This window comes from Acomys minous, assembly GCF_964271855.1.
Source record: "Acomys minous genome assembly, chromosome: 16".
In the NCBI taxonomy this organism is placed as follows: domain Eukaryota; kingdom Metazoa; phylum Chordata; class Mammalia; order Rodentia; family Muridae; genus Acomys; species Acomys minous.
In genome coordinates this window covers 1,586,723-1,609,607 of record NC_140498.1, presented here as the reverse complement: position 1 = coordinate 1,609,607, position 22,885 = coordinate 1,586,723, and the positions used below count along the sequence as shown (strand labels likewise).

At 50.2% G+C, this 22,885-nt stretch overlaps 1 protein-coding gene across 2 annotated transcripts; it reads right to left on the bottom strand.

Annotated features, from left to right (window-relative positions):
* Positions 1-2,662: 2,662 nt before the first annotated feature.
* SCIMP (SLP adaptor and CSK interacting membrane protein) lies at positions 2,663-21,358 on the bottom strand. Of its 2 annotated transcripts, none has more exons than XM_084761119.1 (5): positions 21,239-21,358; positions 10,695-10,827; positions 8,543-8,606; positions 5,318-5,391; positions 2,663-3,466 (listed from the first exon to the last, which is right to left on the bottom strand). In XM_084761119.1, the coding sequence occupies exons 2-5, from the start codon at positions 10,804-10,806 to the stop codon at positions 3,279-3,281; spliced, it is 438 nt and encodes a 145-aa protein (XP_084617245.1). In that variant the 5' UTR covers positions 10,807-10,827; positions 21,239-21,358; the 3' UTR covers positions 2,663-3,278. The 2 variants fall into 2 exon arrangements, with proteins under 2 accessions (XP_084617245.1, XP_084617246.1); XM_084761120.1 differs by lacking the exon at positions 21,239-21,358 and adding an exon at positions 16,281-16,303.
* Positions 21,359-22,885: the final 1,527 nt, after the last annotated feature.

Here is a 22,885-nt window from a genome sequence, read left to right as displayed (position 1 = left end):
TGGCAGTAGAGAAACAGTCTTATTATATGTACCAGCTCAAGTCTCAACAAATTTATTAAATGTCAAAACATTTTTACTTTAATTTCATTGGCAATTAAGCTGACTGTTATATTTCCCTGTTGCTCGACATTCAAAAAACTACACTTATGGCCGGGCCGTGGTGGCACACACCTTTAATCTTGGCACTTGGGAGGCAGAGGGAGGCTGTGGGTTCAAGGCCAGCCTAGTCTACAAAGCAAGTCCAGGACAGCCAATGCTACATAGAGAGACCCTGTCTAGAAAAAAAAACAACAACAAAAAACCCTACACTTATTAAGTGCCTTCTGTGGCCAGGGTTCATGCTAGACACTGGGAAAATAGAAATTAGCCTAACAAGTTCCGCCCTAAGGAGCCTTGGATCGGTCACTCTCACATTGCTGCGGCCCAGGCATTTGAGATGACCAGTTAAAGGAGAAAGGGCTTGCTTTGGCTTGCGGCTTCAGAGGGCTCCAGCCGAGCTCACCTGGCCTGTGTTGCTGGGTGTGTTGTGAGGCAGAGCTTCCAGGTGGTGTGAGCAGGTAGGAGCTTCTTCACCACAGGGTAGCCAGGAAGCAGAAGGAAAGAGAGAGGGCCCAGGGCAGGACACAGCCCTTGACAACGCGCCCCCAGCAGCCTGACTCCTCCAGCGAGACCCTGCCTCCTAGTGTGACTAGACCCCCACAGAATAGCACCACAAGCTGGGAAGCAAATTGTCGCCACAGGAAAAGGCCCCAGAGTAAGGAGAACGGAAAGTAGGGCCAAGGAACCGTGAGAGCCTGGAGGTCGCTCATCCATTCAGTTGATGATCGCTTATTGACAGCATGCTAGGAACGGGGGTGGGGGGGTGGGGGGAGGGGAGAAGAGAAGGCCCCATCCCTGCTCTGGCGTCGCCTTTGTTCAAGTGAGCAGGTTGTTACAGATACCAGAGTTATGAGAGGAAGCAGCCTACGAAGGCAACCGCCACTCCAGGGTGGTGTAGACATGTGGTGCCCACATCTTGGGTGGTGAGGATGGCGTGGTGACAAAGATGCCCAGGTGTTGGGGGAGGGGAATAGCGCAGGCAGCAGAGATTAGAGGGACCATAGCAAAGTGACTTTCAAATAGAGGCAACGCACTGGGCAGCGTGCAGATTGCAAGGAGGAGGTGGCGAGCGAAAAGTTAGCCGGTAACAAAACCCTGGCACATCTTGTAAGCCTCCTTTAAGAGTCTGGCCTCTTTCTGAGGCCAGTGGGTAAAGGTGATGTATGAGCAACAAGAGGACTACAGGGTAGTGTCCCTGTCGCTCACTTTAGAAAGTCACCATCTGCCAGTCAGTGTTTTTGAAGTGTCAGATGCCAGAAGCCGGACACTGGTTAGAGGTTCTTCAACTTCTCTCTGGGAAGAGCTGGCTGCGGCTGACCCCAGAGTGACGAGGCACTAAGCTGATGGAGGCACGGGAGACGGGAACACTGCCATTAAAGGGTGTGAGAAAGGATGCTAAGTTCCAGCCTTATCAGCAAAGGAAGCAATCCGGCCCAAGAAGCCTGGGGGTGGGAGTGGCCCTCTGCTGGGCTGGAGGGTCCTGGGGGATAGTAAGAAGGCTGTGTCCTGTAGGCGCGGCGGCCTGGAGCTGGAGAGACGGCTGAACTGGAGCCAAGTTGCAGGGTTAGAGGAGGCTCTACCTGTGGGTACTGGTGGCATCACTCAGGAATGCTTAAGGGGGAGATAAGCGGCAATAGCACCCCAGGAAAGACAGAATGGAAGAGCGGGTAAACGATGGCTACTAAAATATGTAATAATGGCCGGGCGGTGGCGGCGCACACCTTTAATCCCAGCACTCGGGAGGCAGAGGCAGGAGGATTGCTGTGAGTTTGAGGCCAGCCTGATCTACAAAAGCAAGTCCAGGACAGTCAAGGCTACAGAGAGAAACCCCGTCTCGAAAAAACAAAGAAACAAACAATATATGTATATATTGTTCGTATATATATATATATATATATATATATATATACTAAGGTTTATATATATATAAAGTTACAGAAAGGACATTAAGCCCTGAATTCTCATCTTAAATATGCTGCTGCTGGAGGGTGCTGACTGGAGACTCTTCCTGGGAAAACTCACTTTTCCTGCCACTGCCAGCATACCAACTGCAAAAGAAAAGACAGCTGGAGACAGAAGTCAGAGGGCCACTTGTGCCTTTTGTTGCTTGTTAAACATGCTACTATCTAAAGCACAGGAAATCAACTTGTGTAAGAACATGATTCTCTTTGACGACTGTGGTCCACATTCTATAAATGCACAGGGGCTGAGGTGTGAGTGGGCAGGGCAGCTTCACAAGAACGAAAGCGCTTCCTCTTCTTACAGACTCCCAGAGTGTGGTGGCCCTCAGCTCTAATGACAAGCCACAGCCTCTAGGAGGTTCAGGGGCGGGTGGGGCCTGAAGGAAGCAAGCCGGGCATCCTTAAGCCACGGTCTACACAGGGATGGGAAATGGGCGGCTCCACACAGTCAAATACTAAGTTACTTAAGGTTCCTAGCAGTGGGTCAGGATCCCCTTAGGGATCAAATTTCAGATAGCCTGTATATCAAATGTTTACATTGTAATTTATAACAGTAGCACAATTACAGTTATGAAGGAGCAACGAAAATAATTTTATAGCCAGGTGGCGCACGCCTTTAATCCCAGCACTCAGGAGGCAGAGGCAGGAGGATAGCTGTGAGTTCGAGGCCAGCCTGGTCTACAAAGCGAGTCTAGGATAGCCAAGGCTACACAGAGAGACCTTGTCTCAAAAACAAAAAACAAAACCAAAAAACCAAAAAAAGAAAATAATTTTATAGTTGGGGGTGGGGGGGGTCACCACAACATGGGGAACTGTACTAAAGGGGTCGCAGCATCAGGAAGGTTGAGAACCTCTGGGTTAGAGCCACAGTCACCAAGGGAGCAAAAGGGGGATGTTGGGAAATGAGTTGATTCTCACAGGCCCAGTGGTCTGCATTAAGGAAACCTCCTCCACAGAAGTACAGAGGCTAGACCCTCAGAGTCCCAGGGCAGAGCTTCTGGAACATCTGGGGCAACAGTGACATCTGGGGCATCGTGAACATCTGGGGCATCAGGAACAAACATCTGGGGCAACAGTGACATCTGGGACAACAGGGACATCTGGGGCCCTGGGAACATCAAGATGTCCTGTCCTCTGCTGTAGCTCTCACATAGCCAAGGTGGCGTCCTCCATCGTTTGAGAAGTGTTTGTGTTATGGTCCAACCATTCTCAATTATTCTAAAATAAACTGTGCAATCCCTTTTCAGCTTGCCAAAAAGGTGTGGATTTCAATGTCGCTGGGATCTCAACGTCGTCGTAGTCACTTTCTGGCTCAGTGGAGCCTGAGGTGGCAAAGGCCTTCTTGTTTCTGACTTTCCTCACTGATGAGTACCACGTTGGTGGTTGGCTTGGCGCTTCCTGTGGGGCTAAAGCACAGAGCAAGGCCGTTACATACGAGGCTAACCTGTGCTGATGTAATTTTGACCAAGTGGCTCAACATGAGCTTTGAGCCCATTACAGACCTTCCCACTTGCTGGAGGGTCCAGTTCCCCATTTCACAGAGGAAAACCAGCCGCAGACATGACACATATCTCAGGGTCACGTAGGTCCATGAACAAACGACAAACGTTGGGCAGAGCTCTTGACTCCCACATCTCTGCTTTAATGACCCCATTTCAAGGGAACCGTGACTCAAACACGAAGGAAGCAGGACCACAGCCAGTTACTAGGCGACCACGGTGGTGTCCACAGACGGACTTGTTGGTGCATGCCTCCCGGTACCGTACCCTAGGCTGCGCCCAGGACTGTTGCCAGCATGCAAATCTGCGTGCTAGGAAGGAAGGAAGTGCTGTGTGTGTGTGTTGTGTGTGTGTGTGTGTGTGTGTGTGTGTGTGTGTGTGTGTGTGGTGTGAGTGTGTGTGTGTGTTGTGTGTGTGTGTGTTGTGTGTGTGTGTTGTGTGTGTGTGTTGAGTGTGTGTGTGTGTGTTGGGTGTGTGTGTGTTGAGTGTGTGTGTGTGTGTTGGGTGTGTGTGGTGTGAGTGTGTGTGTGGTGTGTGTGTGTGTGTGTTGGGGGTGTGTGTGTGTATGGTGTGTGTGTGTGGTGTATGTGTGTGGTGTGTGTGGTGTGTGTGTGTGTGTGTGTGTGGTTTCAAAGATAGAATCACTGCTGCAGAGTGGGTCCACAGCAGGAACAAGAGTGGTTGCTGATGTTCGTCTGTGACTTAAGAGTGATTCTCCTGAGGTTCTTGGTTCTCAATGTAGTAACATTTAAAGGTGGGCGGGGGCGAAGGGGTGGGGCTCAGCGGTTAGGAGCGCCTTCTCAGCAGCCGCACCCAGTGGCTCAGAACACCTGTAACTCCAGCTTCAGGCGACCTAGTTCCCTCTTGTGGACTCTGGACACATGTGGACTCATGCTACACATGTGGGCAGATGCTCAAACACATATGAAGAAAAAACTAAAATAAGAGGAAAGGGTAGTGGGACCTTTAAGAGACCAGAGGCACTATGGCCCCTCCCCTTGATCCGTTCATTGCCCAGCCCTAAGATGTGATTTCCTGCAGTCACACGGGCTCCTGCCCTGAAGCCCTCTTTTCTCATGATGTGGCTTCCCAGTGCCATGATGTTTGGACACTCAGCCACCAGAACTGCAAACTAAATAAGCATCTTTTTTTTTTTAAAGCTACCCAGCCCCAAGTATTTTGCCATAGTAACAGAAAATGGGCTAATACGATGATGGCTGCCTTAGCTACACTTTTAATGAGAATCAGATTTGCCTCCATAATAATCTTATATTTCTAAAAAAAAAAAAACCCAACTAATTAGCTACTGGAGTCCAAAGATGAACTCATTTTTACAGGAAACGAGATGGCAAAGGTTTTTCAATTTCCTTGGAGAGCAAGGTTAATCATCAGTTTCAGAGCTCTGAAGAAGCCAGGCGTGGTGGCGCACGCCTTTAATCCCTGCACTCGGGAGGCAGAGGCAGGTGGATTGCTGTGAGTTCAAGGCCAGCCTGGTCTACAAAGTGAGTCGAGGACAGCCGAGGCTACACAGAGAAACCCTGTCTCAAAAAACAAAACAAAACAAAACAAAAGCCACATTCTGCAAGCCAGGCCGAGCCCTTTTCAGATACCATCCCAGCCTCCACAACTGTGAGAAAACAGTTTTACCACTGTTTAAACCACCCAGCCTACAGTATTTTGTTAGTAAGTTAAAGAAGATCCATCCATCCATTCATTATCCCAACTAGAACGATACTGTTATAAGTAAAATGTGCTTACCTGGGTCCCCGAGAAAAGGTGAACCCCTGGGTGGTAGAGCAGGTACCTGATCAGGTGAGGAATCCAGAACATTCCTAGAGAGGGAGGGGAGGGACAGGAAGGAGAGGGGGGGGGGAGGGAAGGGAGAGAGGGAGACAGATGGACAGGGACAGAGAGACAGAGGGGGAGAGTCAGTGGTTGCTCTGCATCAAGGTGAATAAATGGGTTGAAGATTCCAAATCTATATTCCTACAAGTCCGAGGCATTCCCTTCCCTTCCTAGACTCTGCAATCCGTTTCTGCCACCCTACAGAAATCCTCTCCTCCAGCCTGGTAAGGGTCAGGGATTGTTGTTCGAGCACAGAGCACACCCTCGCAGGTGGCGTGGCACACTAGGTATATTTCAGTTCGCAAGACAGATGTACTGAGGTTAGGTGTCGACACCGTGGCCAGCAGCACTGCTGTGGATTTGCCACAGATGTGTCCAGATGTCTGAAGCTGGACTGTTCACAGCAGCCCTGCGGTTACAGGTGCTAACTGGCCCCCAAAGGTCCAGCTTGGCACTGTTGGAAAGCAGAGAAAAATTCAAGCGCTGGGGCAGAGGGGGGAGGTTTTCAAGTGACTGGAAGCGTGTTCAAAGCGGACTGTGGGCCCTGAGTCCTTCCCACCTCTTTTTTTTTTTTTTTGGTCTTTTGAGACAGGGTTTCTCTGTGTAGCCTTGGCTGTCCTGGACTTGCTTTGTAGACCATGCTGGCCTCGAACTCACAGCGATCCGCCTGCCTCTGCCTCCCGAGTGCTGGGATTAAAGGTGTGCGCCGCCACGCCCGGCTACTCTTTTTTTTTTTTTTAATATTTTATTTAACTTTAATTTATGTGCGTTGGTGTGAGGGTGTCAGATCTTGGAGTTAAAGGCAGTTGTGAGCTGCCATGTGGGTGCTGGGAATTGAACCTGGATCCTTTGGAAGAGCAGGCAGTGCTCTTAACCACTGAGCCACCTCTCCAGCCCTCCACCTCTTTTTTTTTTAAACCCCCTCCTCTTCTCCCATGAGAGGAGTAGCTTTGTTCTACTGTGCACTCCCAGAATGCACTGCCTCATGAGAGGCTCAAAGCAACAGGGCCAACCAATCAGACTGAAAACTCACAAACTGTGAGCCAAAATAAACCTTTTCTCTTTATAAGCTGATTGTCTCGCTCATGTGTTACAGTGACGGGAGCTCACATACAATTCACCATCACACCACCCGAATGCCCACTCACCGTAGAAGGGACACGTTTGCCGTGGCTTACTCTCTCAGCGGAATGTCCTACAGCATGCAGAACGAACAGTCTACAACCCCACTCAGTGAATCTCCCAGAAATAACACTGAGGTGGGGTTGGAGGCCAATAGAGGAGCCTGGCATGTTATACGTGAGGCCCTAGGGTGGAATTGATACCCGAGCGCTGAAGGAAAGTTGGGTAAAAGATGCAAAGTCCTGTGTGCCGTTCCAGTCATGTGAAGCACAGAATGGTAAAACACCTGGCCGCTTCTTTCTGGCTAGTGAGGTTTTGGGGTGCCACGGCTGAAGGCCTTAGAAGGTTTTAGTGAGACTCACTCTGAGCCCCCGCCCCCAGTTGCTTTGTCGACCAGGCTGGCCTCGAACTCACAGTGGTCCATCCACCTGCCCCTGCCTCCCAACACTCTTGATCTGGGCACTATTAACTGTGTGTGCCCGCTCAGTTCACGGGCTCGCGTTGAGCTGTGTGCTTCCTGGGCACACTTGTGTAGTAATAGCACACGTCTGTGGGAGTTCTCACTGGAGTGCCAGCGCTGTGACGCATGATTGACTTTCTCATCAATGGCGTCAGACTGGGCAAGGAGAGGTTGCATTAGTTTGCCTCTCTGAGCCCCCAGTAAAATCCATTTTAGGAAAGTGTAGATTTTCTCACAGATAGGCAGAGGCTGGGCCTGGCCCAGGTCCTGGTCCTGGGTGACTAAGCCTCAGCTCGTAGCCTATCATACTGATAAACACTGTCTTCAAACACCTGGGGCTTCGGCCACTCCTGATGGTTACACTCATGGTATCCTTTTTATTTGTTTGTTTGTAGACAGGGTTTCTCTGTGTAGACTTCATAGCATCATTTATGGCGGATGCCTGTTTCTGTTTGTCCCAGCCCCTGGGTCATTCTGTATCAAGGGGCTGGAGACTGCGAAGCTTAAGTCAGGCACAGTTCTCTGTCACTACCCCTGGGTACCAGGGCTCAGCTGAGCTGTTTGCTCGGGTCTGTGATGCCTCACCTGTGTTGACACACATGTTGACACACCTGACTGCTGGCATCTGTCCCCAGAACCACCAGGGAAGGACAGCTGGGGGCTTGTGCCTGCCTTCTCCTAGATTCTACCCTACATGCTTGTTTTCTTTGCCGACTTTATCCATTTTGGGCTGTATTAAACTGTAGCGGTGCTGGGCATGGCGGGCACACCTTTCATCCCAGCAGACAGGAGGCTGAGGCAGGTGGATCTCTGTGAGTTTCGGCCAGCCTAATCTACAGGGTGAATCCTAGGCCAGTCAGAATCCTAGGCCAGTGGTAGAGTCCCGTCTCAAACAAAGATCTGCGCGAATGAGATAACCTTTAGGTCCTGTAAGTGTCTTCCATGACTCCTTCTCCTAAGGGCAGCCTAGGGGACTCCTCAGCATAAACAGTGATAAAAGACTCACACACACACACACACACACACACACACACACACACACACAGAGTAAAGCCAATGCTTGGGGCTGGAGGACCCAGGCTCGATTCCCAGAACCCACACGGTGGCTGACAGATGTCCATAACTCCGTTTTCAGGAGATCCAAATGCCCTTCTTGGGCATCAGGAACACACATGCGCACAGACATGCATGTAGATTGAAGCACTCATAAAAATAAATCTTTAAAAGGGGGGGGCAAATGCTATACTTTTATACGACTTTTTCAGAGGATCACATTTGTAATCTGCTTAAAGAAGAGGTATGCCAAGCCTGGGACACAAAGCTTATGCAGTAACCCGTGTCAGAATAAATACGGCCAAGGAGCTGATAACAGAGTGCCAGAGGTGCCCGGTACCCACAATGCCCCAGACCTTCCTCCTCCCATAGATGGAGAATGCTGGCAGGTCCATCTCACCAACCCCACAGGAAAGGCGGCATTGCAGCCACACAGGACAATGGTGGAAAGGCCCTGTGAGCAGATGGATCTCAAAGTTGAAAGATTCCCCCGCCGCACTTACTCATACGTCTTTTCTTCATCTCTTCCGGTCTGTTTTGAGGGCTTGGCAATTTCCCACTTCTTGCCTAAGGGGGGAAAAACCACCAAATTCATTTAGGGCACATTAGTGAAACTTGTGACTTCAGAATTGAGAAGTCCTTGGAAAATAACCAGATCCAGGACATTTGGAGAGAAACTGCCAAGAGGCACTGGCATTTGGACCCTGGCCATGAAGCTGCAGAGCCTGGGTGGCAACCCTTGGCCGGCAGCAGCAACAATAAATAAATAAATAAATAAATAAATAAATAAATAAATTTAAAAGACAGCCACTGGTTAGAGAAGTGATGAGCCCAGAACACCCTTTCTAGAATAAATAATAAATAAAAACTAAAAGACGCTGGTTGTGGTGGCGCATGCCTTTAGTCTCAGCACTTGGGAGGCAGAGGCAGGCAGATCTATGTGAGTTCAAGGCCAGCCTGGTCTACAGAACAAGTCCAGGATAGTCAAGGCTACACAGAAAAACTCTGACTCAACTCCCCCCAAAAAAAGAGGTAGTGGAAAAAGAAGACCAAATTGGTTACCCAGTACACCGCAGAGCTGATCCCAGTTCCACCACCAACCCCTGGAGCTCCCTTGCTAAGGCTGCGTCACAGTGTGTGTTGGGAACCAGGCCCAAGCTGCCTCCAGTGCAGCTTTGCGTTTCCAGGGCTCAGGTAAGCAAATGCCTGGAGAACAGTGTGCACCCGGGGAGGGAGGTGCACCCGGGAGAACGCTCCTGGCTTAGCCCACTTCTCATTTTCTTTTTAAAGGGCTAAGACCATACCACTAATGTGTGTGTGTGTGTGTGTGTGTGTGTGTGTGTGTGTGTGTGTGTAGCTTCTGGAGATAAACAGCAAACTGGAAAAACCCACTTGTAGAAAGTCTGAAGTTAGTGTTAATCTCCAAACAGTCACTTTGTCTGAGGAGGCTGAAAACCCTGGTCTGGGTGGAGATAACAGGAGAGAGAGAAGGCAGTTGTGGTGGTAAAACACATTCACCATAGATTGTGTGTGTGTGTGTGTGTGTGTACGCGTGCGTGCGTTAGTGTGCATTGATTCTCTTACATATTACATCCCAACTGCAGTGTCCTCTCCCAGCCCTCTCCCCTCTCCCCACATCCACCGCCCCCCACCTCTGGTCAGAAAAAAGCCTCCCAGGAACATCAGCCAAACACAGCATAATAAGCTACAATATGACCAGGCGCGTACCCTCACATCAAGGCTGGACAAAAGCAACCCAGGAGGAGGAAAAGGGTCCCACAAGCACGCAAAAATGCTGGGACAGTCCCTGCTCCCACTGTGAGGGTTTCCACAAGAACACCAAGCAAGGTAACTGTAACATGTATGCAGAGGTCCTGGGTCAGCCTAGCCATGTAGGTGCCCTGGTCTCTGTGAGTCCCCGTGAGCCCCAGACAGTCGATTCAGTGGACCATATTTTAGCGGTATGTCCCTGACTCCTCTGGTTCCTCTGGGCCCTCCTCCCAAGCTCCACCTGATGTTTGGCTATGACTTAAACTCCACGGACTCTACAAGAGTAACCAACTCCAGCTAAGATTCCTAGTTAAGACTGAAGTGGCCATCTTCGGTAACCAGGCAAGGCCTCAAGTGAAGGGATTAGGACACCAACCCAGCCACAGACCCTTCCACCTCCAGTTTGTCCTGCTTGCAGAATGTTCTAGAACCAGAGCCTAGCAGAATCCTCATCAAAGAGACCAGAGAGACGTCACCCATCCGCTGATGGGATCTGTGTTTTGATGCTCAGGACAGCTGACTTTCTACAGACTTCTGTCTGTTCCCCTTAGAGACCCACAGAGAAGATCATTATCAGCACCAGGCAGACACGGCTCCAGCAACTCTGCCTCTGCTTTTACCCAAAGTCTTTGGAGTTGAGCTCCTCCCCCTTGCTGTGTGAAATGAGAAACTGAGGCCCAGGGACAGACATTAGTGGCATGGCTAGAAATCACACCCAAGGTGTATGATGCACCTGAGATCAGCCCTTACAGACCCGGGCTGATCCTAGGTCTGCTGCACTGACATCGCCCCCACTCGCCGCCCCACGCCCCACCCCCACCGCCCCACGCCCCGCCCCCACCACCCACCACCCCACCCTCCGCCAGGCAAGAGCGCCATCATTACCTTGTCTAAGCTGCCACCTGCAGAGGCAGTACAGGATGAGACCCAGGACCAAGGACACAATGATGATGGCCACAGCTAAGATGATCCAGAAATTGTCCCTCCACCAACTCATCGCTGTGGAAGCCTAGAAAGACTAGAGACAAAGGCACAGGGCTTGAGTGGAAAGCTTTCAGGGGGTGGGGGGCTGTCGTCTGTCCTGTTTCCTGACCCATCTGCTTAGGAACCAGGCAGGCTCACCTCACGGACAGTACCTTAGCAGACCACAGGCAAGTCACTTCCGAGACCGTGTCCCATTCGTAACGTGGGACCGGTGCTGCCAGTCACCTCACGAGGGTTTGAGAGGCTTACCTCTAAGCCATGTACCTACTAGGCACCCCAGAAGCAGAAGACACATAGTGCTTGTCCACACTGCCAAGACACAGCAGAGGGGAGGTGTACCACTGAAGGCAATCCCCCAGCTACAGTTCTTAACACCACAAAGACAAGCTATACTTTTTTTTTTATCAGTGTGGAGAGAAAATTTTGAGGTTTTGCTGTTGTTTGTTTTGAGGGTGGGGTTAGGAAAATACGGCATGTTCCACTGGAGCTCATGATGAGGCTTTCCCAGCATGACACAGTATTGATAAGTGGTGGGAATGTTTAAATAAATTATTATATATCTGTATGAGTGTTTTCGGCTGTATGTCTATCTGTCCATGGAGCCAGAAGAGAGCGACAGATCTCTTGGAAGCGGAGTTTTGGACAGTTTCGAGCTGCCATGTGGGTGCTGGGAATCAAATCCTGCTCCTTGGGAAGAGCAGCTGGTGTGTGTGTGTGTGTGTGTGTGTGTGTGTGTGTGTGTGTGTGTGTGTGTTTAACAGCTGGGCCATTTATTTCCGTGGCAATCCCTCAGGGTGAACAGTCAGTGCCTGCCATGGAGGACAGCCTGAAGTCACCCCCTTCTTCACAGACTCCTGAGAGGTGCTGCTCAACAGAACAGAGTGACTTCCTGCCAGAGGGAGCCCAAGAGCCCCATGGTCCATCTCCAGTCTGATGTCACTCGACGCCAGCCAGCTAGTTCAGTAGTTAAGGAGCTTCCAGACAGGAGAGCTGTCCTGGGGAGAGACTGGGTAATACATGTGGGGGTCTGGGGGGTCCGGAAGGGGTTAGTGGGGTGGAGGGGATGAGCAGGGCCTGCGTGATCAAGTGCAGGCCCTGGAAAGAGACAGAAACCAGATGCTGCTCTGGCCACAGGCCTGGGGCCAAGTGATAGATAAGACTGTAGGATGCGAGGTTTTGCTGAAAGCCACTGGAACATGGAACAAGTGAGTGCCTGCCTGACAGGATGCTGAGAATCAGCCTGAGTCTGTAGCCACAACTCCAGAGGACAACAGACAGCTCGAAGGCTGATTGAGAGCCGGGGTCAGAAGGATGACAGGGACTCAGGAGTTTGGGGCCAGCCTGGACAACATAATGAAGCTAGGTATCTTTAAAAGATGTTGTATTAGGGCTTGAAGTTCCTCAGCGGTTAGGAGCACTGGCTGTGCTTCCAGAGGACCTGGGTCCATTTCCAGCACCCACATGGGCTGGCTCCAGTTCCAGGGAATCCAGCGCCCTCTTCTGGTCTCCACAGGCACTGCACACACGTGACACACATATGTAAGTGCTGGCAAACAGTCATACACATCATAAAATAAAATAAAAATTTAAAAAAGTCATCTTATGAGCCGGGCGGTGGTGGCGCACGCCTTTAATCCTAAGCACTCGGGAGACAGAGGCAGGCGGATCGCTATGAGTTCGAGGCCAGCCTGATCTACAAAATGAGTCCAGGACAGCCAAGGCTACACAGAGAAACCGGGGGGGGGGGGGCAGGGGGCGTGCGGAGAAAAGTCACCTTACATTCTGGAGGTCAGGATTTAGCGAGTCTCTCACTTGTAAGTCTAAAACCATGGGCCTTAGGGTGGCATCCTCCTAGATGCTCTATGAGAGAATCCATTTTCCCTCCAAGCCACTCAGTCCTTGACTCATGACCCTTTCCCGGTCTTCAGAGCCAGCCCCACTGCGTGGTTCTGATTACTCCATCGTCACATCTCCCTCAGTGTGCCCGGTAACTCATTTTCTTCCTCCTTGTGTGTAAGGACTCTCGAGATCACACTGGGTCTGTCCACTGCTTCGGCGTGACCTCATCCTCTCAGTCAGCTGACTAGAAGCCTCGGTTCCCCTTTGCTATGATCTCTGACATAACTGTTCTGAGAATTCGGACGTGGGTACTTTGAGGAAGGGAAGGGATATGGCACAAGTGACACCGTGCCCACTCCTCAACGGGAGGGTACTCCTTGAGTAAATAGGACCCATGGACTTACTTTTTTTTTTTACAAATATTTTTTCCATCTCTATGATAGTTCGGGAATGGGGAGGGGGCAGGGTGGAACACTGGGCCAATGCTGGCACCTTCCATCGGAAGCCGGTCACCTGGAGTCTGGTGTCGCTGCCTTGGTCATGAAGCTGCAGGGTCTTGCTGCAAGGCAGACCGGGACTGCCACATGGGGGAAGGATTCTTCACTATCATGAGGCAGGAGAGGCTCCCAGGGCATAACTCACGCCTGGGCCAAGCCAGTCAAAGTGCGTCCAGGAATAAGCTTAGGCGGAGAGAACAGAAATGTGGGACCAGCGCTGCTCTAACCGACCCAAATCCTCAGATGTGTAAGTCACACATGTAAAACAGTGCACGTGTGACTCTTGAGCAAATAAATCTTCGTGCAAGCCCGTGTGCACTCGTCTCCATATTTGAGATCACCTGGGCTACTTAAACACCTGGTACCTCATAAGTGCAGTATAGATAGTTGCTACACTGTGTTACTGAGGGGACAATGACAGCATGTTCAGTGCAGAGGCACTTGGCTGTTTGGAGTCTTTTCTGTCCTCTGCTGGTTGAATCCACGGGTGTACGGATTCAGCCCTCCTGTGCCTGTGGAGAGACTACCGCATTTCCACCTCTCAGAAGAGGAAGTGGAACGCAGGTTAAGAAACTTGCTCATTGGCAGCCTGAGATTCCAGCTCAGATACCAGCAACTGTTCTCTGGTCACTCTGCTGCCTTACATGAAACCCACAGATTCCTTCTCCTTGTAACAGAACCGAAAGCAGAACCATCGCTCAAAAGTTCCCAATATTCGCAAGACTTCAGCGTCTCACAGTGGCTTGCTGCACATAAAAGGAACCTCAGTATTAAAAAGACACTTAGCATAGCCATCCATAGCCAGGCGTGGTGGCACTTGACTTTGATCCTAGCACTTAGGAGGCAGAGTCAGGTGGGGCTATGTGAGTTCAAGACCGGCCTGCTTTACATATCAAGTTCCAGGACTGCAAATAAGTGAGAGGAAAAGAAAAAAAAATCAGAAACCATACCCAAGTTTGTCTGACTCTGAGCAGCCTCTAGCTTGCCCGGGCCATGCTCTCAGATGCTCTTGGATACAAGGTCTTGTGTAACTATGCCACTTCCAACTCTGACTTGTGGGTCTGGCCTGAGAATCTGTGCCAGCATTTTCAACAGGCCATCTAGAAGGTTCTCTGGCCTCAGCGAGGCGCCCACATTCAGCGGCTGGTCTGTAGGACTCCTAGTCCGTGCCGGTGAGGAAACCACATGTCTCTTCCCCGGAGCAGCCATAGGCGGTGGCAGAGGGAGCTGGGTGGCATGAAAGGCCCTGAAAAGACCCCTTGTGTCCAAACGCCTTCCCTGTGTGCTTGTCATGGTCCCTGGCAGGGACCTCCCGTGAACAAGCTTCCTCTCACCAGCAGGGCTCCAGGCTGCCCTTTCCTCTACTTCCTCTTCGTTTAACCTCACTTGCCTCCACATCAATAAAAACTAGCCGGGGCGTTGTGGCGCAAGCCTTTAATCCCAGCACTCAGGAGGCAGAGGCAGGTGGATTGCTGTGAGTTCCAGCCCAGCTTGGTCTACAAAGTGAGTTCAGGACAGCCAACGCTACACAGAGAAACCCTGTCTCGAAAAACCAAAAAATAAAAAATAAAAAAAAAAGAAAAGAAAAGAAAGAAAGAAAAGAAAAGAAAAGCAAACCTAGCTCCCTGGTGCCCCAGGCCTTCTTCCCAGGACACAGCTCTCTGAGGTCCTTGGAGGACAGTTACAGCTGTTGCGATGAGGATGTCCAAATGCAGTTCCTAGGGGATGAAGTGGACCCAGGGAGCCTCCCTGCTTGGTGTCCCCTCCCTGACACATAACACTTGCAAACTCCCCGCACTCTCTTCCCCCAGTCATCCTGCCCTCTGGAAGTCTCAGACTTTACAGACTTAGATCTGTAGCTCTGGGGAGGTGGGAGGTGGAGAGGTGGGAGGGGGGTGGGGGGGAGGGGAAGGGAGAGGAAAAAGAACCTAGGAGAAGGGTTTGCTACAGGAGTAAGGAAGGGGGTGCATGTGTCCCCACAGAAAAGGAAACCCTGAATTTCTAAGAAAGGAAGGATCTGAGGCCAAGTGCTCTTTTGTTCACGACGTGAGGAACTGCAGCAGACTGTGAAGGTTCCAGAAAGGAGGGGGAAAGGTGAAATGCAGGAATGGAAGAGAGGGACGGAAGAACAATCAGATCGGAAGAACAATCAGATCAGAGGAGGCGGGAGAAGCTGCCTCCAGTCAGTAGTAGGTTGAGGCTTTCAAAATGGAACAAGGACCAGCAGAGAGGCAGGATGCTGACCGGAACTAGACGGCAAGAAAAGGGCATGCCGACAGGAGGTTGGGAGCTCACACCAAAAAACTTCCATTTCCTCTGAAGTAGGAAGCAAAGTGAATAACCTGGGAACCGGGGTAGGCCAGGGCAGGAGCGGAGGCGGACAGGCTTTGAGGAGGGTGCTCCCAAGTGAGCAGCAAAGTCCTCCACCACTTCGTAGCCCAGCACCTCTCCGTGGCTCATACATCTGGGGCCTTCCTCCACTCCTCCGTGAGCTCCGTGAGTGCTCCGCGGCTACAGGAAGAGACCTCTGGCCTGTGCCATTCTGTGATGAACAAACCAAACCAAACACACCTTTCCCTGTCTGTACAGCGCAGGCATCTCTTTCCTGTCTGCTGTGTGTTCGCTTGGTCATTTGTCTCCCACGCAGGTGTGTAAGCACCATGCCGGCAGGGCCCTGCTCCCGTCTTTACCCCTATGTTCCAGGTTTCCAGGTCACCAGGACAACAGCAGACTGCTGCACGTGCGACTGTGGGCACACGGATGAATAAAGGTAAGACAGCCTTTTTCTCCTCTGGGTAGACATCCCTTATGGCCGTGTGTCCTGGGAACTGTCCTTTGCAGTTACTGACCTTTTTTTTCCTCTGCAAGGTTAGTTCTCTTCCCTTAGCCCCGACACTCTGAATTCTAAACATAAACTAGACCTAAATGTGGAAGACCATAACTGCTGAGGATGTGGCTTCACGGTAGGTTGCTCGCCTCCTACGCAAAAGGCTCAGAGATCGATTCCCAGCACCACACACACACACACACACACACACACACAAAGATACTTAGTAATCTTTATTTAGATTTACAGAACCCAGAACCTTTGGGGATCTTGGGTCACATCAAATAAACAACAACAACAACAACAAAAGAGCCCTGAACTGACCCACCAGTGGGCCTCCAGGTGGTGACAGCTACAGGAGCTCCCTGGGGACAACATGGTGGTGACAGCCCCATGGCTTGTCTACAGGAGCTCCCTGGGGACAACAGGCTGCTGGCTACCTTGAGACTGCATTTGCATAGCAAGCGGTGTGTTTTTTATTTAGATATTATGCAAAAACCAATAAAAATGGAGGCACTTCCCATAGATGTATAAGTCACAGTTTAGAGAAAACAGAAATAAAATGGAGAAAATGGGCTGGGCATGGTAACACACTCTTGTAATCCCAAAAAAACAAAAAACAAAAAACAAACAAAAAAAAAAGAGTAAAAGTGGAAAATGCTAATTCTCCACACCCAAATCTGAAAATCCTTTTATTCTGATGGCTTGAAGGAGGGACACGCAGACAGACGCAGACAGATGCAGACGTCCCCTCTGCCCCACAGTCTGATTCTGAGAGGGCCTCAGGGTCCTCCAGGCCAGTGGGGAGTGCATCATTTTTTTTAGGAGATCTTCAGTTCTCCTGTCAGATGGGATACAATGTACAACCTCCGTTTTTTATTTTTATTTTTATTTTAGAAAGGGCCATTGTTGACCAGTGACTTCTTAAATTATTAATAGCTACTAAAATGTGATGTTCTTAAACTAAAATATCCGGCTCCTAAAGTTTGCTGGGGACTCTAAATAACATTCCTCCAGAAAGTCTAGACACTGCGTCTCCTGGAACCCTTACCATCCTCCCTCTTAGAAGTGTGGGTCCCTCCAGCTGGAGGGAAGGCTGCTGGCCTGGAAGGGAGCATTCGTGACTGGTTCACCGTTGTAGTAGCTGAGTGTTGTTTGTTTGTTATTTTTGTTTTTGTTTGCCACAGGGTCTGTCTGTGTGGCCCTGGCTGTTCTGGAACTCTCTCTATAGATCAGGCTGGCTTCAGACCCTCAGAGACCCGCCTGCTTCCATCTCTCTAGTGCCACCATATCTGGCTTGATTAAAAAAAATAATTATTTTGAGTCTGATATGCGTAGGTATGAGATGCAAAGCTTAAGATGACTTAACCTTGCATGGGAGTTGATTTAAAAAAAAAAATAGGGGCTTAAAGCTGGGTGCAGTGGCGCATGCCTGTAATCCCAGCACTCGGGAGGCAGAGGTAGGGAGATCTCTGTGAGTTTGAGGCCAGCCTGGTCTACAAAGTGAGTCCAGGACAGCCAAGGCTACACAGAGAAACCCTGTCTCAAAAAAACCAAAATGAAATAAAACTAAATACATTTTAAAAAAGAAAAGAAAGGAAAATAAAAGAAATAGGAATTTGAGCTTCTAGGGTAACGGAGAGTGTGCGGGCTGTGGAGGGCTTCAGTGGGGAGGACGTGGACAGCATGGATTTTAGGTGGTTTGTCATTATGTACTATGACTAATATAGCTTCCTCATCAATTAAACTTATTATGGGGTATCTATGTTTTGGTTTCTTTGGTTTTTTGAGACAGGGTTTCTCTGTGTAGCCCTGGCTGTCCTGGAATTCTCTTTGTAGACCAGGCTGGCCTCGAACTCACAGAGATCCACCTGCCTCTGCCTCCTGAGTGCTGGGATTAAAGGCGTGTGCCACCACGGCTATTACGGGATATCTATGATGCACACACATGCTAATACTGTATCTGGGGCCAATGATCTTTCAGTAAATTGGTATTTATATATTGCTGTTTAAATTACATTATATCCATTAAACCTGTTCGTAAAGAAGACATGTTTATGTAAAACATACTTACATATTTATGCAGTTGTTTTGTGCTGCTTGGTAAGTGATGTTTCCTTTGTGAATTTCTGTGGAAGTATGCTTATTTGGTATTAAGAATTAAACCTAGGCCCTTGCACATACCCATTCCTCTTTAAAATAACACGCAATATATTTTACTAAAGCAAATGGGTTAATCAAGGCCCCTGTAAATGAATGCACTGACATAATTTATTTCTGCACCAACATAATTTTACATGCAGAATTATAAATTGTTTGTGGGAGTGTTGAGAGAGGGTCTCTCTACATAGCCCTGGATGTCCTGGAACTCACTATGTAGCCGAGGTTGGCCTTGAACTCACAGAGAGTCACCTTCCTTTGCCTCTCAAGGGCTGGGATTAAAGCCCTGGCCATAAAATGTTCCAAGTTGAGCGTGGTGGCACAGGCCTTTAATCCCAGCACTCAGGGAAGCAGAGGCAGGTGGGCCGCTGTGAGCTTGAGGCCAGCCTGGTCTACAGAGTGAGTTCCAGAACAGCCAGGGGCAAGGGTGGGGGAGTGGGGGGGGGAGGGGGGGAAAGATGTCAGATCAGAATGCAAATCCTACAGAACTAACAAGGTAAGGGTACATACGCCTTATGAATGGTTCTCTCCATTGGTAACTAAACTTGTTATGGGCTATCTGTGCTGCCAGCTTGTGTTAACACAGTGTTTGGGCCTAATAAGCGGGCCGGTAGTTGGCCACACTGTCATGCTGCCGCCGCGTATGTGTCTCTTGGCGTGATAGTTTATGAAGCCTGGACAGCTGCACACATTAACCTTGAGTCTGATTTGTGTTACCATAGGATGCAACTCTATTCAGCCATGCTCAGCCACCATAGCTTATTGCTTGCCTGGCAAACTTGACTGCCTACAGTTGCTGGGAAAAAAGAAAGAGGAGGAAAGAAAGGGAGAGAAAAGGGGGGAGAGACAGATGCAGGGAGAAGGGAGGAGACAGGAGGGGGAGAAAGGACCAGAACTCTACCCTGACCCACTTGTGGAGACACGATCCTCCCACACGGCCTGTGGTGTAATACATGGGTTAAAAACTGATTTCTGAGGGTCTAGAGGGATGGCCAGTGGTTAAGAACACTGACTACCCTTTCAGAGGATTCCCAAGTTCAATTCCCAGCACCGCGTGGTAGCTCACAACCATTTAGAACTTTAGTTTCAAGGATCTGATGTCCTCATCTGGCCTCCAAGGACACCAGGCATGTACCACAGCCATACATACATGCAGGAAAAATGCTCACACATAGAAAATAAAATATTTTCAGTTTAAAAAAAAAAAAAAGAAAAATTAGCTGGGCATGAAGATGCACACCTTCCCCCCTCCCCTTGCCCCCAGACAGGGTTTCTCTGTGTAACATCCATGGCTGTCCTGGACTCACTTTGTAGACCAGGCTGGCCTTGAACTCACAGCGATGCACCTGAGATGCACGCCTTTAATCCCAGCACTCGGGAGGCAGAGGCAGGTAGATCTCTGTGAGTTCAAGACCAGCCTGGTCTACAAAGTGAGTCTAGGACAGCCAGGGCTGTTACACAGAGAAACTCTGTCTGGAAAAACAAAACAAATTGAGAACTGTTAGACTTCAGAGCCATCTCTTCCAGCCTCTGTTTTCTTTCATAGACGGCAGCCTCACTATTTTCTCAGGCTGTTATGGAATTTCTGGGCCCAGCCTTCTTTCTTCCCAGCCTTCTGAGTACTGGCACAGGACCGTGGCCACTGCACCTGGCAGGAAAGGTCACTGTCAATGCTCCTTCAGAGGCATACATATACACAGCCTCCACTTTATCCTGGACAAACTTCTCAGGGTAGTAAGTCAAGGAAGGAAGAGGTTTTAAGAGCAAGTGCACAGTAGGTAGAGTTGAAGAGATGGCTCAGTGGCTAAGAGTGTTCCATTCCTAGTACCTACGTTAGATGCCGGGAACTCCAGCTCCTGGGGATCCAATGCTTTTGGCCTCCTCAGACACAGACAGACAGACAGACAGACAGACACACACACACACACACACACACACACACACACACACACACACACACACACACGAGAGATTGCTCAGCGGTTAAGAGCACTGGATGCTCATCCAAAGATCCTGAGTCCAATTCCCAGAAACTACAACCATTTATAACAGAATCTGATGCCCTCTTCCATATGATGCTCTCTTCTGTCATGGAGGCATACATGCAAGTGCTTAGATACATAAATAAATAAATCGAGAGAGAGAGAGAAAGAGGGAAAGAGAGAGAAGGAGGGAAGGAGGGAGGGAGGGAGGGAGAGCAAGAGAGAGAGAGACAGAGAGAGAGAGAGGGGGGGGAAAGAGAGAGAAGGAGGGAGGGAGGGAGGGAGAGCAAGAGAGAGAGAGAGAGAGAGAGAGAGAGAGAGAGAGAGAGAGAGAGAGCGCACATGCCTAGGCAGTGGAATAGGACATGGGAAAGCTGAGCCTAGGTTTCCATCAAAATGAATTTCCGTAGGCTAAAAGCAGACTGGCTCAACCAAGATCTCGCATCATCAGAACACCTCTACGTCCCGAGGCTTCTGAGGGAAGTCGGGTACCTTGTAAATCCCAGACACCAGAAACCGAGTGACAGCTGGGTGGTGGCACACCTCTTTAATCCCAGCACTAAGGAGGCAGAGGCAGGCATATCTCTACGAGTTCGAGGCCAGCCTGGTCTACAGAGTAAGTTCCAGGACAGCTAGGGTTACACAAAGAAACCCCGACTCAACAAAACAAAGCTAAACAAAAACCAAACAAACAAAAACCCAGAAACCGAGTGACAAAGATACCAGGAGCCACACTGTTCTAATTCTCTCCTCAGAGCACCGGGGTGTGGGCTGAGTCCACGAAGCAGAGCACAGTGAGGGTCCTTAACAGTGGAACCCAGATAGCAAAGCAGCTGTTACCCAGACAATGGTAATTCCTTACCCTTCCACATCTCACTCCCAACTGTTACTCCATCCTTAGAGGTAAACTCTAGCATCCCCGGCACACTCACTGGAGAAGCAAAGAGACGGCTGAGGTCCCCCGGGAGCGGTGGCACAGTGGACTCTTCAAGGCCACTGTTCCTCCAGTTGTCCCTGGCAGCGCACCCCAGCCCCAGGCTCCAGCCCCTCTGCCTGAGCCTGTGAGGTTGCTCATCTGGCCACATGCCCAACCCCAAGACGGACAGATGACTGTGATGGGAAAAAAGTTGAAGCACTTACGTGGACCGCCAGGGTGCTTGCTGCAAACAGCTGGGGAGGCAGCTGTGGACTGAGGGTGGTTCTTAAGCACAACTGGGGAGAGGCCTTGCTCGCCCACATACCCTCCTCACTCACCCTTAGAAACAACAGGAGCCAGCATGACCACACTTCCTCTTTCTGGTCAGTCAATGACAGTCATCCCCTTACCAGTGAAGCTAACTACCCCAGGTTTTTTTTTGTTTTGTTTTGTTTTTAAAGCTAGAGTCTTCCCACTGCCCTTCGTGGCTCCAGCAGAGGCCCACAAAGGCTTGTCGCGGTGTGGAAGCGGACCCTGTGGGGGATCAGCCTCCAGTGTGAGTGAGTGAGGGGTTTCCATAGGGTAAGTCTCCCTTGAACATTTCTGGGCATGGTCATGTGAGACTCAAGAAATGAGACAGGCCCCTGGTACACCCAGAGATACACAGTGGGGGGTGGGGGACACACTCCGTCCTACAGGAGTAGCTCTTTTTTTTTTTTTTTAAGATTTATTTATTATTATGTATACAGTGTTCTGTCTGCATGTACACCCGCAGGCCAGAAGAGGGCACCAGATCTTATTATAGATGATTGTGAGCCAGCATGTGGTTGCTGGGAACTGAACTCAGGACCTTTGGAAGAGCAGGCGGTACTCTTAACCTCTGAGCCATCTCTCCAGCCCCAGGAGTAGCTCTTGAAACCCTGGAACTGCTGGCCCAGCCTCCGCTCAGAGAGCAGCCTGGGCTAGTCTTGAACATGTGATCTCCCTACCTCTGTCTCCCAAGTACCAGGGTTACAGGCATGAGCCGCCATACCCTGCCAGCGATCCCCATGTTGACTGACCTGAGTCATTCCCTACCACACCGTGAGAGAGAATCCCCAGGGGTGCCCAGAGCCTCTGAGAACGGAAGCTTAGGGTGGGGACACAGAGAAACCACCTTGTGGGGGTGCAGAACAGAGTTGCCTGAGGTCAGCAGGGGACAGCGGGTGGCTACAGCACTCAGGGACAAGGATGACAACCAAAGGGACTGGCAAACGTTCCCTCACCTGCTCAGGAAGCTGCAGGTGTGCAGCATTTGCTGGTATTTACGGTGTAAACACTCCTATTGCGGCCAATTTCAAAATATCAGGATGATATCCAGTGGCTTGGAATTGGGAGGAAAGTGCACAGAGGCATCTTCTCCAAACAGCCTTCCGGGCCAACGGAGGCAGCTCCCCCAAGCCTTCTGGGCCAATGGAGGCAGCTCCCCCAAGCCTTCCGGGCCACCATCATTGCGCTGCTAGAAGCCACTGTTGGGGGCTAGGACTTCAGTCAGTGTTTCATGTTCTCAACAGATCTTCACTTCACTGGATTATTTCCTTCTTCTTTTTTTTTTTTTAGAACACTGAGGCACGTGGAGGTCCCACCACGGACTCAGCTTTCTGCACCGGGGAGGTGACCTTCCGCGCAGACCTGGCCACACGCAGCGCTTGTGCGCTTCTCTGGCCGACGCATCTCAAATTTAGTTGCTCAAAAATTGTTCTAACCTGGGCATGGCGGTACATGCCTGTCATCCCTGGAGTGGGGAGGCAGAGGTAGGAGGATTGCTGCCAGGTCAAGGTCACTAAAGTCTATGTAGAGAGACCCTGGTCTCAAAACAAACAAAAGCCTTA

Coding starts and splice junctions, on each gene's coding strand:
- SCIMP (XM_084761119.1), bottom strand. CDS start 10,806: ATGAGTTGGTGGAGGGACAATTTCTGGATCATCTTAGCTGTGGCCATC. Junction 8,607..10,694: donor CAGGTGGCAGCTTAGACAAG/GTAATGATGGCG, acceptor TTCCCCCCTTAG/GCAAGAAGTGGGAAATTGCC. Junction 3,467..5,317: donor ACCTTTTCTCGGGGACCCAG/GTAAGCACATTT, acceptor TCTGTGCTTTAG/CCCCACAGGAAGCGCCAAGC.